At 49.1% G+C, this 17,806-nt stretch overlaps 1 protein-coding gene across 2 annotated transcripts in view; it reads right to left on the reverse strand.

The window, feature by feature from the left end:
* Positions 1 to 1,266: 1,266 nt before the first annotated feature.
* The window catches only part of LOC138739664 (autophagy-related protein 16-like), an 87,607-nt gene continuing 71,067 nt past the window's right edge, over positions 1,267 to 17,806 (reverse strand). For both annotated transcript variants that reach the window (XM_069892177.1, XM_069892178.1), the window contains exons 13-17: positions 16,363 to 16,468; positions 11,826 to 11,975; positions 11,656 to 11,703; positions 7,298 to 7,399; positions 1,267 to 5,132 (exon numbers count right to left, since the gene is read on the reverse strand). In XM_069892177.1, coding sequence (XP_069748278.1) covers positions 5,039 to 5,132; positions 7,298 to 7,399; positions 11,656 to 11,703; positions 11,826 to 11,975; positions 16,363 to 16,468 — 500 coding nt within the window. In that variant the 3' untranslated portion in view covers positions 1,267 to 5,038. The remainder of the gene's footprint in view (positions 5,133 to 7,297; positions 7,400 to 11,655; positions 11,704 to 11,825; positions 11,976 to 16,362; positions 16,469 to 17,806) is intronic.

Raw genomic sequence — 17,806 nt, forward strand, 5'->3', positions numbered from 1 at the left:
GAGCTATCCCCTCCCCATTACCTCAGCTTTTTATCTTGTCCCCTCCCATCCCCATCCACCTATCTCTTGCCTCTGAACCTGCACTCTTCCCCTTGACCCTGTTTCTCCAACCCCCCCCCCCCCACAATTTTATTCAGGACCCTGCCATCTTTTAGCTCATACCTTGAAGAAGGACTCAGGCACGAAATGTTAGTTATGCACCTTCACAAAGCATGATGTGTGACCTGCTGAGTTTCTCCTGCATTTTTGCATTCAATACTTCTGTTTCCACCTGTGCTTGGGGTCAGCGTGATGCACCAGCCACCCGGGTTCAAAACCACCACTGTAAAGAGTTTGTGCATTTTCCCCGCAACCTGTGAGTTTCTTCCCACCCTCTAAAGATGCACAGTGTTAGCAGGTTGACTAGTCGTACAGCACGGTAACAAGCCATTTTGGCCCACATGTCCCATTTAACCTGCACGCCCAGTAAGTTTCGAACAGTGGGAGGAAACTGGAGCCCCCCCCCAGGGAAAACCCAAACAGACATGGGGCCGTAAAGGCATTGCACTAAACTCTACACCAACCAGGCTACCCTTGGATAACTGTATCCCTAAATTAACTACACACAAGATGATGTACATTAGAGTGTGTGGAAGGATGCTGAGGAATTGAAAAGCGTTGGCCTTCAGAGGGACCTCGAACTCCAGGTATACAAATAGTGCATTCTTCCAGTGAACTGCATGGGTGCTCCAGTTTCCAGCCACATTCCAAAATGTACGGGGTTTGTAGGTTAATTGGGCCTTCAACTCTACTGTCAAATTAGATCAGCCATGATCGTATTGAATGGCGGAGCAGGCTCGATGGGCCATTTTTGGCCTACTCCTGTTCCTACTTCCTATTAAGTCAACAAAACCAACTGCAGTGATCCCCACCCACCCCAGGCCCCTCCAAAAACCCCCCAACCCCCTCTCCCCCAGGACAAGGTCATACACCGTCCTGACCTGGAAAACTTTCGCCGGTTCTTCATCGTCACCGGGATCTGAACTCCAGGACCCCCTCCCCACTAGCACCAAGGTTCAAGAAGGTGAGTTTCACACCCCCCCCCCCCAACCCACCTTCTCAGGGGTAATTGGGGATGGGCAATAAATGCTAGCATTGTCTGTGCTGTCCAGTCATGGAAGAAAGAAGAGATGAATGTGTTTGGGCTAGAAAGGCCCATTCTCTGCGGCAACATTGGAGAGGAGTGACAGACGTTTGTGAGGCACCCAGGATTCGACGAGTCACTAGAAAGTTTAACAGATTAATTTATTTAACAAAAAATAAGAAAACAAAATAATCAAGTTAATAGAATAATAGGACATTTACTGGATGAACTTGACACCTTTCTAGGATTTACACCTCTGAATATTGTTTCACCAGGTACTGGAATCAACATGCATACAGACCATCAATACGCCTCAGATACAGCTCCTTCAGCCCATGGTGTTCATGCTAGACATACACTTGGATCAAAGCCATCTCCACTTTGGTGATTCAAGAGGCTTCCAAAATGTTGTGAGTCTCAGCCTCCCCCGTGCACCTCAGAGAGCCCATTCCAGATTCCACTGCTCCGGATCCCACCCTGGAGAGATCGCCCTGGATTTCAGCCACCTGGTGTCCTTCACCTTAAAGGACACCACTAGTGACCGACCTATACATTCCATCTACCACTACCCTCTGATTTCTACAGGCAAGCCCATTCTGAATCCACACAGCCAAGGTTATGGGCGGCACAGTCAACGTGGCTGTTAGCACAATGCCTTTGCAGCGCCAGCAATCAGGACCAGGGTTCTAATCCCGCACTGTCTGAAGAAATTTGTACCTTCTCCCCGTCTCTGCGTAGGGTTTGGTTTCCTCCCACTTTGAAACGTTTCAGGGGTTGTAACTGGGCAGCACGGGCTTGTGGGCCTGTTACCATCGATCCCTCATGATTTTCTGAATGAGTCCACCATGGGGGGGGGGGGGGGGTCAAAGGCCTTACTAAAATCCACATCCACTGTCTTACCTTCATCAATTTCCTTCATCACCCCCCCACCCCCCACGGAAAGGTCATTTGGACTAGTGAGGGGCGAACCACCCCTTACAAAGCCATCCCCGAGAAATCTGTTTCTTTAAATACTCATGAAACTGGTCTCTGAGAATAGCTTGTGGATGTCAGCTCTCGGCCTTCATACGAGCACAGCCACAGATTCAGAGAAACAAACCTCGAGGATGAGGAAGGTGCTTGAGAAAGGGAAGTCTTGGCCTTTCACCTTCATGCAAGATACAAGAGCAGAAGTATGCCAATTGGCCCTTCGGGACTGCTCTGCCATTTCAGGATAAGGCCCCACTTCCCCCCATAACCCTTGATGCCCTGGCCAACCTCTGCCTCAAATGCTCCCCACACCTTCGCCTCCATGGCCACCTATGGCAACAAGATCCACCAACTCTCGGCCCCCTGGCTGACGAGGTTCCTCCGGATTTCAGTTTTTAAATTGATGCCCTTCTAACCTGAAATTGTGGCCTCTTGTCCTTGACTTCTTCTGCTGAAGAGACTGAGAGGTACATGCAGTCAACCAGCATGGAAACATGCCCTTCGGCACATCTTGTCCATGCCAATGAAAACGGTCACCGGCGCCCCCACCCCCCCCAGGACCAAGTTTAAGGGTTCCCCTTCCCCGTGAAGCTGTCAAGTTTTGGGCCTCTTCTGTACTTCTCTCCTACTGACTATTTGTTACGTGAAGAGAAAACAAGGCTTTTACTGAAATGTGCTGTGGGGCACGTTTAGAATGGCTGTACTATGGTGGTCCCATTTGCTTGCCCTGGTCCAATATCCTGAGACATTCTCATCCATATCTCTGTATTAAATATTCACAAACATTGATATTTTTCTTCCACTTCCTGTGCCAGTTCGTTCCATGTTCTCACCTTCCTTCCGCTTTGTGAAAGGCCTTTGCCTCGGGTCTCTGTTGAATCTTTTCCCTCTCACTTTAAACCTACGCTCTCTAGTTTTAAGCTTCCCTGCCCTGGAGCTGGGGTGGGGGGGGGGGGGTGGGTGGAGACCATCATTTTATAACATTACCCCTCAGCCTCCAGGAAAGCCAGTCCCACCCAGTCCAACCTCTCCCCCCAGCCCAACATCTTGGTGAATCATACCAGTACCCTCTCCAGTTGAACCCCACCCTTGCTGTAATGAGACGACCAGACCTGCACTAGGCCGGGCATGGGGACGGTTCGGGCAAGACAACATCTCGCCACCTTCAAGACAGAATTAGCTCTGTGGCATCAACCGATGGCGTTAAAGTGCATTTGATGTGCAGGACCTCGTCAGATCAAACCCAATCATATTTGCCAGTCTCTCGGGGTTGAGTGATTGGCTTCCACTCCAGTTTTGTGGGCTCTGAGGTAGCGGTGAAGCCCTCCACGCGAGGCTCAAACTCTTCAGTTGATGAGGCAGGAGGGCAGCGAGTTGTTCCTTCCCCTTTGTCCATCACATTACAGACTTCAGGTCCTCCGTCCCACAAATGCTCCTTTTCCTCTTGGCTCAGAGGTCGTCAGGAGTCAGTGAGGTCAATGGATTTCTTCAAGAAGGGCTTGAATGTATCCAGAGAACCCTTTGCAGGGCACAAAAGCATAGGAGAACCCCAGCAGGTCACGCAGCCTCCATGGGAAGCAAAAGGCAGTCGGTGTTTCGGGCCTGGGCCCTTTGTCGGGAGTGTGGACAATCAGGCCGAATAAAACAGGACGAGGAAGGGCACAGGCTAACAGGTGGATGCAGGTGACCAGCGGCTGAAGGACTTGCACAGGCTGCTGGAAGCTGGTCCGCGGGAATCAGGAGTTCAAGAGTGGGGAGGGGGGGGGGCCGAGGGCGAGAAGGGCTCCCAGTGGGGCCTCGGGCACTAAAGGCTTCTTGATCACGCCGGAGGTTCGGATCTGGAGCTCGGGACAGCCAACGGACCAAACAGGGAGTCTGTGCGGCTGCGGGAATTTCTGGAGACGAATCCAAGGACACTCGGTGACTCTTGAAGGGACCCTGCTTCTCTTTCGCCTGTTGTTAGGGACAACACTAAGAGCAACTCTATTTGCCTCGCGGCAGACAAAAGTTGGTATAGCACATACACTTAATGTGTTATTACATGACAATAAAAGGAATATTGAGATGGAAGGGTGGAAGAGAAAAAAACTGAGAAGTGACGGGGGGGGGGAACAAGGGCTGAGAGGGGTAGATCTCCAATAGGAAGTTAATTTCGCCCAACCTCAAATAGTGAGGCAAGAAATGGGTTAAAGGGGAAAGGTTTAGGGGGAACATCTTCACTCAGAGTGGTGGGGGGTGTGAAACGAGCTGCGAGCTGAGGTGGTGAATGCGGGCTCAATTTTAACATTGAAGAAGTGTGGACAGGAGGCGTGGAGGGCTATGGACTGGGTGCAGATCAGTGGGACTAGGCAGGATAATAGTTCAGCATGGACTAGATGGGCCAAAGAGCCTGTTTCTGTGCTGTCATATTGTATGGTAATCTGAACTTTAACCCTGAGTGCCTGGTCATTTGTGGAGCTTGAGACTCTCAGTCCAAACAGCTCCGATGAATGCTTCTACCCTTCTTCCAATGGTGAGTCGTCTCTGATGTAGAGTAGTCTTCACTCCAGTGACAGATCTTTCCTGATCAGCTGGATGCTTCCTGTCTCCTCTGCTCCCACGGCAGCTCCCAGCTGCCGAAACAATCTCTGTCTTCTGCCCACCTTCCTGTGACGCATTGCCTGTTCCCGCCCGCCGATCAAAGTGCACCCTCAGGCCACTGTGCTGGGGAAAGCGCACTCGGAGTTTCACCCTTGGCCTCCAGCCCACATGCAACCACCTCCATCGTGGCACTGCCTCTTGCACCTGCACCTCCTGGAGAGTTGGGGCTAGTGCCGGCCCGTATGCGAACCACTGCCTGATCAGGGTGGCGCGCACAGGAGACTCTTCTCCACAGAAGAGACGTTGGAAATGGGAGACGTTGTGTGGATATCCAACCCACCCCCTCCCCAACTCCCTTCAGCTGCGTCAGTAGTCTGACCAGAGGTTGGCCACCTTTGTTCGATCCACAGTGACCAGGTAATCACCCGACAGGGACCACGAGACAGCATTAATGGAGGATCTGGGGAAGCAAGAGAGAATGCAGTTTCAGTGGGGTGCAGCAGGGTAAAATGATTCACAGTCCCTTGCCTTTCCAGCCACCCCTAACCACCAGCAGGAAGCACAGCAATCAGTTCCAAGTCCGATCATGACTTCCAGCGCTGTCCATGCAGAGTTTGCACATGAGGGGTATGGAGGGATAGGGACTGGGTGCAGGTCAGTGGGACTCGGCAAAAAAATGGTTCAGTACAGTCTAGAAGGGCCAAAGGGGCCTGTTTCTGTGTCCTTGTGTTCTGCAGAAATGTAAGGGGAAGTTTAGGGGAGGATGTCTTCACACAGAGAGTGGTGGGAGGGTGGTACGAGCTGTCAGTTGAAGTGAATGTGGGCTCCATTGTAACTTTTACGAAAAAGTGGGACATTACATGAATGAGATATGGGCCATGTGCAGGTCAGTGAGGCTGGGCGGAATAAGTAGAAGGGCCAAAGGGCCTGGTTCCATGCTGTAGTGTTCTATGGCGCCATAGTCCTTAAGAAGAACTGATAAATAAACTATCACTGTAAATAACCTGTGGAGGTAGGAACAGTTGGGGGTTTGGGTTAGGGACCAGCCAGGAACATCTGGGTGCCAAAAATTAATTAATTATAAAGTTATGAGGGTTATTAATAGGGTACCCAGTCAGATTCTTTTCCCTCAGCGTACAAATATCAAACAGTAGAGGACAAGCCCGTGCCGCCCAATGACCCTACAAACCCCGATATGTTTTGAAGGGTGGGAGGAAACCTGAGTACCCCCCCCCCACCCCCCGGGTAAACCTACAGGGAGAACGTACAAACTCCCTGCAGACGGCTCAGGATTCGAACCCTGGTCGCTGGCACTGCAACAGTGCTGCGCTAACCGAGGTGCCCCATTGATGGGGTAGTCGGTCTCAATTACCAGGGTAAAAATGTCACATATTAGAGGGTGTACGTTTAAAATGGGGGTGTGGGGGAGGAGTTTAAAAGAGGTGAGCAGGGCAAGTTTACTTACTTTAAACACACAGCAAGGGGTGGGTGCTTGGAAGTGGCTGCCAAGGCAGGGGTAGTGGTGGAAGTAGGAAGAACAGTCATGTTTAAAAGGCTTCAAAATAGTCACATGGGAACAGAAGACTAAGGGGCACGCAGAAGAGTTTTAGTTCAACTTATTGTTCACAACAAGGCCTGTTCCTACATAGAACAATACCACACCAGTACAGGCGCTTTAGCCCATGAAGTTGTGAGGTAAAGAAGGTGAATGCTATGTTGGCAGTCATTTCAAAGGGAATTGTGTTGATAAGGTGTTGATGAGACTCTATGGGGCACTGGTGAGACCTCATTTGGAGTAACTGTGTGCAGTTTTGGGCCCCTTATCTTAGAAAGGATATAGCAAGGTTGGAGAGGGTACAGAGGAGGTTGACCAGGATGATTCCGGGAATGAGAAGGGATAACGTATGAGGAACGCTTAGTGGCTCTTGGACTCTGTTCATTAGAATATAGAAGAATGAGAGGGGATCTCATAGAAACATTTTGAACAATGAATGGTTTGGACAGAGTAGATGTAAATAAGATGTTTCCCCTGTTGGGTGATTCCAAGACAAGAGGGAACAGTCTTAGAATTAAAAAGTACCAATTTACAACAGAGATGAGGAGAAATTTCTTTAGCCAGAGGGTCGTGGATTGGTGGAATTCGTTGACACATCCAGCTGTAGAACCAGGATCATTGGGGGAGTTTGAGGGGATTGATAGGGTATCTAATTAGTCAGGATCATGGGATAGGGGGACAAGGCCAGAACTTGGAACTAGATGCGAGAACAGTTTAGCTCAGGGAGGTTAGCAGACTCAGTGGGCCAAATGGCCTGTTTCTGTTCCTTTATCTTGTGATCTTCCTCCACAATTCCTGCTGCTCTCAAACACTACAATCTAATTAACTGTCTGTTGGTCTGTGCCCATCCCTCTGCCCTTACTTTTCATTCAGATGCCTGCCTGCTTTTCGCTCATACCTTGAAGAAGGCCTCACGCCTGAAACCTGGGTTAAATACCTTTACCCCCTGATGGACGCTGCAAGACCTGCCTCATGCCAATCACCCACCATTCTCTGCATGTTGGAAAAACCTCACCTCTGATATCTCCCCTGAGCTTCCCTGCATCCACCTTAAACCTTGCTCCACCTACCTGTGTTCTCCGCGCAACAAAGCCACCACATCCCCCGTCAGGACGTCCCACACATGGAGCACACCGTCAGCTGATCCAGCCGCAATGTAGTTCCCGTCAGGGCTGAGGGAGAAGAAGAGAGTTGAACAGAGAGGTTGAGATAGATGATCTAGTGATCATTGGGGGATCGGAGGTGGAGAGGGGGAGCAAATTTAAGTTCTTGGGATTCACCATCTTGGAGGATCTTTCCTGGCTCCAACACACTAATGGCATCGTGAAGAAAGCACGTCAGCGCCTCTACTTCCTCAGGAGTTTGTGGAGGTTTGGTATGACACGGAAACCCTGGTAAATTTCTACAGAGGCGTGGTGAAAAGTGTGCTGACCGGCTGCATCATGGTCTGGTATGAGGACACCAATACTCCTGAGCGTAAAGCCCTGCAATAGGGAGTGGACACAGCCCAGGACATCACAGGTAAAACCTTTCCCACTATTGAGTACACCTACAGCAGACACTGCCATCGGAGACCAGCAGCAGTCAACAAGGACCCACACCACCCAGCACATGCTCTGTTCTCGCTGCTGCCATCAGGAAAGAGGTATCGGGGCCACAAGATTCTCACCACAAGGTTCAGGAACAGCCGCACCCCCTCCCCCATCAGACTCCTCAACCACAAACTCAATCAGGGACTAGTTTAAGGTCTCTGACTTGTGCACTTATTATCGACTTTCTTTGCTCTTCCTGTATTGTCCAGTCAATTTGTTTACATTTGTTATCTGTTTACAGTTCTTTATTTGTTTACATGTTTACGGTGTACAGTTTTTCTCGTACTACAAATTAGTGGTAATTCTGCCGCGCCCGCAGGTGAAAAAAAATCAAGGGTTGTATGAGATGTCATGTATGAAATCTGACAATAAATCTGAATCTGAATCACTTATTTTCACATGTACCGGGATACAATGGAAAACTTTGCTTCATGTGCTATCCAGGCCGGTCAACCCGTACTGAAGTATAACAAGTAGTGGAAAAACTAAAACAGTGCAGAGTTTAGCAGTGCAGAGAAAAACTTTCAGTTGAGCTATGAAGGCTGAAAGGTGGCTTAATAGAGTCCCTCTTGCAACCTCTGCTCACCCAGTCTTCCAACAGTGGCAAGAGCTTCCACATTCAGAGGACTTCTTCCTTAATGGTAGGATTCTTAACACAGAAATCTTGGGGTCCTGGTCCCTAGATCCCTCAGGCTTGCCACACAAGTTGACGGGGTGGTCAAGAAGGCCTTCTGGCCTTCATTAGTTCAAGAGCCATGAGGTAACATTGCAGCACTACAACAAACACTCTGGTGAGACCCTAGAGTATTGTGTTTCATTCTGGTCACCTTGTTACAGGAAGGACATGGGAGCAATGGAAAGGGGGCAGAGGAGATGTACCAGGAAGTTCCCGGGATTGGGGAAACGAGTCTTATGAGGCAAGGTTAGCTGAGCTGGGACTTTTTGCTTTGGAGTGCAGAACGATGAGAGGTGCGGACGATTATGAGGGAATAGATAGGGTGGACAGACAGTGCCTGTTTCCTAGGGGCTATGATAGCAAATACCAGAGGGCATCTGTTTAAGGTGTGAATGCAGTCTCCAGAGGAAGTAAGGGGCAACTCTGAGTTAAATCTGCAGTGGAGTTTCCTAACAAAACCAGAACAGGAAACCAGTCGTTAAAGTTAATATGTAAAAATGAAAGAACCTGACAATATTTACTTTCTAAGCAGAATCATTCAAGAATCTAGTTTTTTTGTTGAGAACTATTTAGTATTCTTGAAAACCGTTTGATAACTTGAAAACTATTTCCCATTTAATAATGATTAATTTGCAACTTTTTTTTCTGGCGTCTCGATAGTGACCTCTCGTGGCCAAGGGAACAAAACCACTTCTCTGAACAGCTTGGAAGCCAGTGTGTACACATGTGATTCGTCGGCTCTGGAAAATACAGCACTCATTCCTATCATCCTCCAGGGCAAGAAATCTATCACGCTCTGGCGTACATGAGATACGTGATTCCAATTCTATAGGGATATGTGAGGGGGGTACAGCAGGCTGTGGCCAGAGAGGCCCAGAGCTGTTGCGATGGGAGGGAAATGCAAGGAGGGGTCCAATTACATAGCCGTGTTTTAAGAACTGATCAATTTTGATTCCATTCTTACAAAACAATTGTCACAGAGCGAATACAATGAAATTTCACCAGACTGCATCCAGGGATTCTGGGACTTTTATTATGAGGGGCATGAACAGGGTGGACAGCCAGCACCATGTTTCTAAGGTACCTGCTTTAGGTGAATGGAGGAAAGTTTAGGGGAGATGTCAGTTTTAAAAAAAAGAGTGGTGGGTGCCTGGAATGGATTGCTGGGGATGGTGGTGGTACAATAGGGGCATTTCCCCCCCCCCACCAATTTTAGTTATTAATCAAAATAAATCAAACAAGTAAATATGTAATATTTGACCCATATAATCCCCCACAAACATACAACCTCCTCACAGACAGCGCGGGATTCGAACTCTGGTCCCGATCGGCGTTGCGACAACTGTGCCACCCCACGTTCTATGTCAAACCATGCAAGATCAACATCATTTTACTCATGAGATATCAGATTCCGATTTCTTGTCAGGGCACAGACACGACATCACATCCAACCCTGAGATTCCTTGTTCCTGCGGCAGAATTTCCACTAAGTGGTAGCGCAAAAAATAAACTGTACACATCGTACACATGTAAACAAAGAACTGTAAACAGATAGTGAATGTAAACAAACTGACTGTGCAATACAGTGGGAATAAAAGATCATCAGTAAAGTGCACAAGTACGAGTCCTTAAACAAGTCGCTGATTGAGTTTGTTGTCGAGGAGTCTGATGGGGGAGGGGGAGCAGCTGTTCCTGAACCTAGGGGTGCGAGTCTTATGGCACCGATACCTCTTTCCTGATGGCAGCAGCGAGAACAGAGCGTGTGCTGGGTGGTGGGGATCCTTGATAATTGCTGCTGCTCTCCGACGGCAGCGTTCTATGTCATTGTTGTCGATGGTGGGGAGGGTTTTACCTGTGATGTCCTGGGCTGTGTTCACTACCTTTTGGAGGTCTTTGCCATTCAGGAGTTTGATAACACCGGGGAAAAAACGGCCCTTGAAACGTGGAGGTCTGCCCACACTTGATAAGCGAAGCAGCACACCAAATGCTTCAGGGACTCAGCAGGTTGCCCAGCATCCGTGGCAGGGAACAGGCAGTGGAGGTTTCGGGCCTGAACCCTTCGCCAGCAATGCCAAAAATTGGGCAGGCGGTCGAATAAGGTGGTGTGGGGTCATTCCCGATGAACGTCCTCCTTGGGCAGAGGATCTCAGAGATTGGCCATCTCTGGGAGAAGACCTTGGATTTCAATCTCCAGCCCTTCAACTTGACTTCTTGTCTGAGATCTTCTAGCTTGTAAAGATCATTAAAATAAATTCAGTCTCTATGACAGTAACCAGGAGTCACACTGAACATTGGCGCACCTCAGGGCTGTGCGCTCAGCCCACTCTTGCTCACGCTACTGACCCATGACTGTGTCGCCAGATCCAACTGTTTTATCACGTTTACCGATGACACAACAGTCGTTGGCCCTGTCAGCAACAACAATGAGTCGCTCTACAGAGAAGAGGTGGGAAATCTCGTGAACTGGCGCGGGAGCAGCAACCAGAGTCTCAACGTGGACAAGACGAAGGAGAGGATCGTGGACTTCAGGAGGACCAGGCATCACCATTGTCCACTAAACATCAACAATGGGTCCCTTGGTCACCAAAAGCCCCGCCCGCCGCCCGTGTGTTCTTCAGCTGCAGAGCCCCTCGCTGGTCCGCCGCCAGGGTCACCTCCTCCGCTTCTCCTTCTGAAATGGTGGTGGGGGGAAGGGGTGGTCTCCCTGCACCGGTCCTCACATCCTCGGGGGGGGGGGGAAGGTGGTCTGCAACCCTTTGTGGCCACTGCTGAAAACAGGCGCTGCCATTTTGGGCCCAGACCCCGGGGTCGTGGCATTTTAAAATAAACCACCATTGGGTTCTTTAATGGGCCATTTAAAGCTTGTGGGGAGACCTCGGTAGTTGGTCCGGGCGGTAGGACACTGTGAAGCAGCACTCTGTCTCCACTCCTCGTGGGTCCGGCCCAGTGACAGGGCAGCTGTTGCAACACCTCCAGCAGGGCCGCCATTTAAAAAAAATACTTGGGAACTTTCCAATCCCCCTCTTCTGTGCCCTCGGAATGGCAAGAACCTCGTTCTTCAGTTGGGAAATTAAGCCGGAGGGCGTGGGGGTCCCCTGAAATTCACCCACTTGCAACCTCCCCAAGAGTGATTTGTGACTCACCAGGCAGACTCACTCACCTGAAGATTGCTTTAGTCCAATCAGCTCCACACTTAAATCCTTCCGCCCTGGAAAGAAAGAGGTCAGATTGATTGAGTCCGGCCCCTTCCAACCCTGGAACCAAAATCTTATCTCTGCAGCCAAGGGGACGTCCATCGAGGTCTCCACGCTGCGGAATGTCTCTTCTGACCTGAGCTCCTGTCTGATCTTGTTCATCCGCATGTCCAGCACACTCAGCTGGTCATCCCGAGAGCAGCTGAGCAACTGCGTCCTGTCCTGGTTGATGTCCAACGACGTCACCTTCTCCTGTAGTGCAATCATATCCGTCTGGACCCCCGACCTGACAAACAATGTCATGAAAGATGCATGAAACATCTCAGACTCCTGAACAAACCTTGCTCATAAAATACGGAGGTATTTACCCCATTATATTTTATATTTAAAATTTTTCAAATTTTAATTAAAAAAAAATTTAGACATACCACACGCTAACAGGCCTTTTCAGCCCACAAGTCCATGCCGCTCAATTTACACCCCATTAACCTACACCCCTGGTGCGTTTTGAAGGGTGGGAAGAAACTGGAATCTCCAGGGGGGGGAAACCCACGCAGACACAAGGAGAAGGTACTGTGACAGAGTATATAGATATGTTTCTGGGAGTTTAATTGGGAAAGGTTTGTTCGAGTAGATCACATGCAAACACTAAAACAGATCTTATTTAAAGTACTGGAGACATCGTGGCTTCTCACACCTTTTTGCAAGAGCTTTGAAGAGGGCTCCAGAGACGTCACTAATGGATTATTGTTTACCAAGTCAACAGATAAGAGAGCAGGCTGGAGCCGCTGTTGTCTGAAATAAGAATTTGCTGTTGTAAGAGGGTTATGTGGTTTTGTAAGCACAAAGAGTCAAACAGGCTTTCTCTCGGTCTCAGAGTGTGTGTGAGAGAGAGAAGCAGAGATCACTTGACAGTGTCAGCCAGCAGAAGTTGCTGTGACTGAAACAGGACAAGCTGGCAAGCTTTTGGAAGACAGCCTGGTCTGTGGTGATCTGAAAGAAAGAAAGAGGTTATCATCTGGAGAACCCTGAAGGGGCAAGTTTCGTCAGCAAGACAATGGAGTGGAGGTGTGGATGTCCTGGAGCAACAAATCTCTCTCTGAAAACCGACAAGAACCTTCCTAAGTGGTAACCATTTACCTTTTGAGCACCAGAGCCTGGTGAACTTTATACATGTTAAATTCTGTGCAGTGTAAGAATTGACTGCAACCAGTGAACTTGGAGGAATGAGAAGTGAGATTGAACTGTGAACCAAAGAACTTTTCTGAACTTACACACAAGTGTGCTTAGAATTAGAAGGGGGTTAAGTTAGGGTAAGTAAATAGAGTTAAGAAAGTTTGATTCTATTTTCATGGTTAAAGATAATAAAAGCAACATTTGTTTAAGTAACCATTTGTCTTGGTGAATGTCTATTACTGCCGGGTTCATGGGTCTTCTGGGATTGTAACAGTACAAATCCTCTCTAAATCTGCATTGTGCCCCACTTGCCATACTATGCGTGGGTTGTCCAGCTGAACTTCTCACAGGACAAACTTTGCCACCACCTCACGGCCTGGCATGTGAGGGGCTCTGATATCTCTGAAAGGAGAGCCCTGCAAAATGTAGCGGACGCAGCCCAGGACGTCACGAGCAAAACCCTCCCCACTATCGAGAGCATCTACAGGAAGGAAACGCTGCCGTCGGAGAGCAGCAGCAATCATCAAGGATCCACCCCACCCAGCACACGCTCTGTTCTCGCTGCTGCCATCAGGAAAGAGGTCTCGGTGCCACAAGACTCGCACCACCAGGTTCAGAAACAGCTGCTCCCCCTCCCCCATCAGACTCCTCAACGACAAACTCAATCAGGGACTCTTACTTCGCACATTATTTATTGATGAATATTTATCTTCTCTATTGCAGTTCGTTCTCACGTTTTTCTTTCTTAGCATTTCTCTCTTTTGCAAACGAATCTTTTCCTGAGTAATTTTTTTTGCACCCCATAATCAAATATAATACATATGAGTCAGTGCTGCCCAATTTTACACCCAATTAACCTACACACCCCCAGTACGCTTCGAACGGTGGGAGGAAACCAGAAACCCATGTAGACGGCGCCGGATTCAAATCCCCGGTTGCAATCAACAGTGCTGAAAGTCATTGTGGTAACTGCTACACCAACTATGCCGATAAAATATTAAATAAAGATTAAAATATAAAATCACCCTGCACACAGCATCTTTCAGCTGCTCCCGTCGGGGAAGAGATCCAGGAGGATCAGGGCCAGTACCGCCAGGCTGAGGAACAGCTTCTTCCCACGGGCAGTGAGAACGCTGAACGACTGATGAACAGATCTTACAAACCCTCCGAGACTCTACCATTCATTAAACAATATTTTTTTTATATAAATGAATAAACGTGTACTGAATATGTGTAGTCTGTCTGTGTGTTACGTCTGTGTGTGTGCTGCACTGAGGACCGGAGAATGCTGTTTCTCCCAGTTGTACTCGTACAATTGGATGATGAATACACTTGAACTTGAAATATTTTGGAACAGTTTACTCAGTTGCAGGACACTGTTCATCAATCCCACAGTCTGCGGGAAGAAGCTATTTTCCAGCCCGGCAGCCCTGATTTTGATGCCCATGTACCTCCTTCCTGATGGTCGTGGGCCAAAGGTCGTGTGTGCTGGATGGAGAGGATCCTCAATAATTCTTTGAGCCCTGTTTAAGCAATACTCCCGGTGAATCAGGGATAATTTGGACAGAAGCTAGAAGACCAGCACCTCCAGGTTCAAGAACAGTTCCTTTCCAACAGCTATCAGGCTCTTGAACCGCCCCCTTGTTACACTGATCAGGGACTGTTGCAACTGCACTGCTGCTAACAACTAAACATTTATCATCTTTTTCTTGTATTTGGCTCTTTTTAATTCAATTAGAACCATGCAGGACAGAAAGAGGCCCTTTGGTCCTTCTAGACTGTGCCCAGCTATTATTCTCCTTGGTTCTACTGACCCGCACCCAAATCATAGCCTTCCATGCCCCTCCCATCCGATGCCCCTCCCATCCGATGCCCCTCCCATCCGATGCCCCTCCCATCCGATGCCCCTCCCATCCGATGCCCCTCCCATCCGATGCCCCTCCCATCCGATGCCCCTCCCATCCGATGCCCCTCCCATCCGATGCCCCTCCCATCCGATGCCCCTCCCATCCGATGCCCCTCCCATCCAATGCCCCTCCCATCCAATGCCCCTCCCATCCGATGCCCCTCCCATCCGATGCCCCTCCCATCCGATGCCCCTCCCATCCGATGCCCCTCCCATCCGATGCCCCTCCCCACAACTTTCTTGAATGCTAACTATTGCAGTTGTATGGTTGGTGACATTTTTTTTCTTACAAAGTACCCAACGGAAAAAATGATGGTGTATGTTGTACAATGTGCACGACAATAAATTCATGATCAGAATTACATTTAGACGGACACGTAGATGGGCAAGGTTTAGAGGGACATGGGAAAAACACAGGCAAATAGGAGTAAATTGGTTAGCAAAGGCGTATTGGGCCAAAGGGCCAGCTTGGGTGCATCTGTCGGGATGGGAGCTTCAGGCTGATGGTGGGGCTCATGGTGAATTTTAATCGCCCCCATGACAATTGGCAATACCTGTACCTTCCCAGCAGAAGGAGAGAAAGACCCATCTCTGCAGGAAGAGAATGTGGCCTCCCGCCCTGGGCCCTGCAGCCAATCTATTCACCGGTTGTCACAGAGAGATCCTGACCTGGACGTTCGGTGCCCATGGGATCCTGCTGTTTCAGCCCAACATCCCCCCCCCCACTCCGCCGAATGACCCATGCAAGAATGACCCCCGGAGGTTGCACTGTAGAAACTGTCCCCATCCTGCTCTCTAAAGGCTCCCTGATCCTGATTGAACAGGAGTCTGGGCAGCTGCACAGGCCATGGGAATCGCTGGAGGTGACTCTGAAGGGATTCTCTTTTGCTTCTCTTTCTCTTGTACCGTGAGGGGCGCCGGGTGACACTAACGGCCACTCTTTGCCTTGCGGCAAGCAAGAGGCAGCTTTGTGCAATATTCAAAACGTGACGCTGGAGAAACTCAGAAGGCCAAGCAGTGTCCTTTATGTAGCAAAGGTAAAAATACAGAACAAACATTTTGGCCTTGAGCCCTTCATCGAGGTACGGACAAATATCAGCAGATGTCCGGGCAAAAGAGTGGGGGGGGGGGGGGAGGAGGGGTGGTCGCAAAGGCAGGAGGTGAAGGGAGGAGACAGCAATGATTAAGGGGAGGAGGGATGGAAAGGGTGAACAGAGAGGGAAAGGGGGAGGGGAGAGCAGGCTAGCAGAAACCAGAAAAGTCAATGTTAAAGCCATCTGGTTGGAGAGGGCCCAGACAGAAAATCAGGCATTGTTCCTCCAATTTGCGGGTGGTCTTGGTGGGACAGTACACAAGGCCATGGACAGACGTGTGAGTGTGGGAGTATGACGCAGAACTGAAAAGGTTGGCCACTGGTGGTCACTGGTGTGGACGGAGCGAAGGTGCTTCTTTCATTTAACTTCTGTTCAACTTGTAGTTGCGTTTGACTTTTGTGTAATATTACACATTCTGTACTATTATATCATTTTGGTGGACGCAGTAGGGTCCAACATTAAGTTAAATTCGAGGGACCCCCCCCCCCACAGATTACCTGCTGTCCCAAAGACGGATCTTCCTGTCAAAATGCCCACTGATGATGAAGCAATCCGAGCAAACAACGTCACTGCACCGAGACGGGGAACACAGCGACTTCACACCTGGGACAGAGAGGCGCACTTGTTAGACAACCCTCCATCAAGACTGCCACCTCCCCAAACTTGCACATTGCCAAGTCCATTTATTTTTTAAAAACACACAATCGCCGACACATTTCTTTTTTTTTTACGCTGTATGTAGAGAAATGGATCGAAGGTTAATCCACAGGACCATAAGAGCGGCAGAGAGGATCACTGGAGTCTCCGCCCCCACCCCCCCTACCCCCACCACCATCAACATGATCGTTGCCTGAAGAAGGCGTGCATATTTATTGAGGATGCCTTCCACCCCACACACAGCTTTCAGCTGCTCCCGTCGGGGAAGAGGTACCAGAGGATCAGGGCCAGGACCACCAGGCTGAGGAAAAGCTTCTTCCCACGGTCAGCGAGAATGCTGAACGACCAAAGGAACAGCTCACATGAACCCGTTGAGACTCATTTGTACAAAACAACATTTATCTTATCAATAAAATACTTGTCCTGCATGTGTTTTATTTGTCTCTGTGTTATGTCAGGTAGTGTGTCTGCGTGTTTTGCATCAAGGATCGGAGAACGCTGTTTTGTCAGGTTGACCTTGTACAATCAGATGTCAATGAACTTGGCTTAATGATTTGGATGGAGGAATAAATGGCCTTGAGGGTGGTAAGTTAGCAAATGATACAAAGATAGGGGGAGGGGCAAGTTGCAAGGAGGAAATGGAGAGGCGGCAGCGAGACTTTGATAGATTCGGAGAACGGGTAAAGAAGTGGCAAACGGAACACAATGTTGGAAAGTGCACGGTCACAACCTTTGGTAGATGGAATTAAAGGGCAGACTATTACTTTGATGGGGAGAAGATTCAAAATTCAGAGGTGCAAAGGGACTTGAGAGTTTACGTGCAGGATACCCTAAAGGTTAACCTCCAGTTCGAGTCGGCAGTGAAGAAGGTAAATGCAGTGTTGGCGTTCGTATCTAGAGGAATAGGATACAAGAGCATGGATGTGAGGTTGAGGATTTATAAGGCCCTGGTGAGGCCTCACTTGGAGTACGAGGTACAGTTTTGGGCTCCTTATTTAAGGAAGGATGTGGTGGCGTTGGAGAGGGTTAACAGAAGATCCGCACAAATGAAGGGATTAGCAGATGAGGAATGTTTGACAGCTCTTGGACTGGAGCTCAGAAGAATGAAGAGGGACCTCAGAGAAACATTTTGAAAATTGAAAGGAGATTGGACAGAGTAGATGTGGCAAAGTTGTATCCCATGGAAGAGGAGTCCAGGACAAGAGGGCAACTTCAGGTTTGAAGGGCACCCGTTTACAACAGAGGCGCGGAGGAATTTCTTCAGCCAGAGAACGGTGAACCTGT

Source organism: Narcine bancroftii, chromosome 7, assembly GCF_036971445.1.
Source record: "Narcine bancroftii isolate sNarBan1 chromosome 7, sNarBan1.hap1, whole genome shotgun sequence".
NCBI lineage: Eukaryota > Metazoa > Chordata > Chondrichthyes > Torpediniformes > Narcinidae > Narcine > Narcine bancroftii.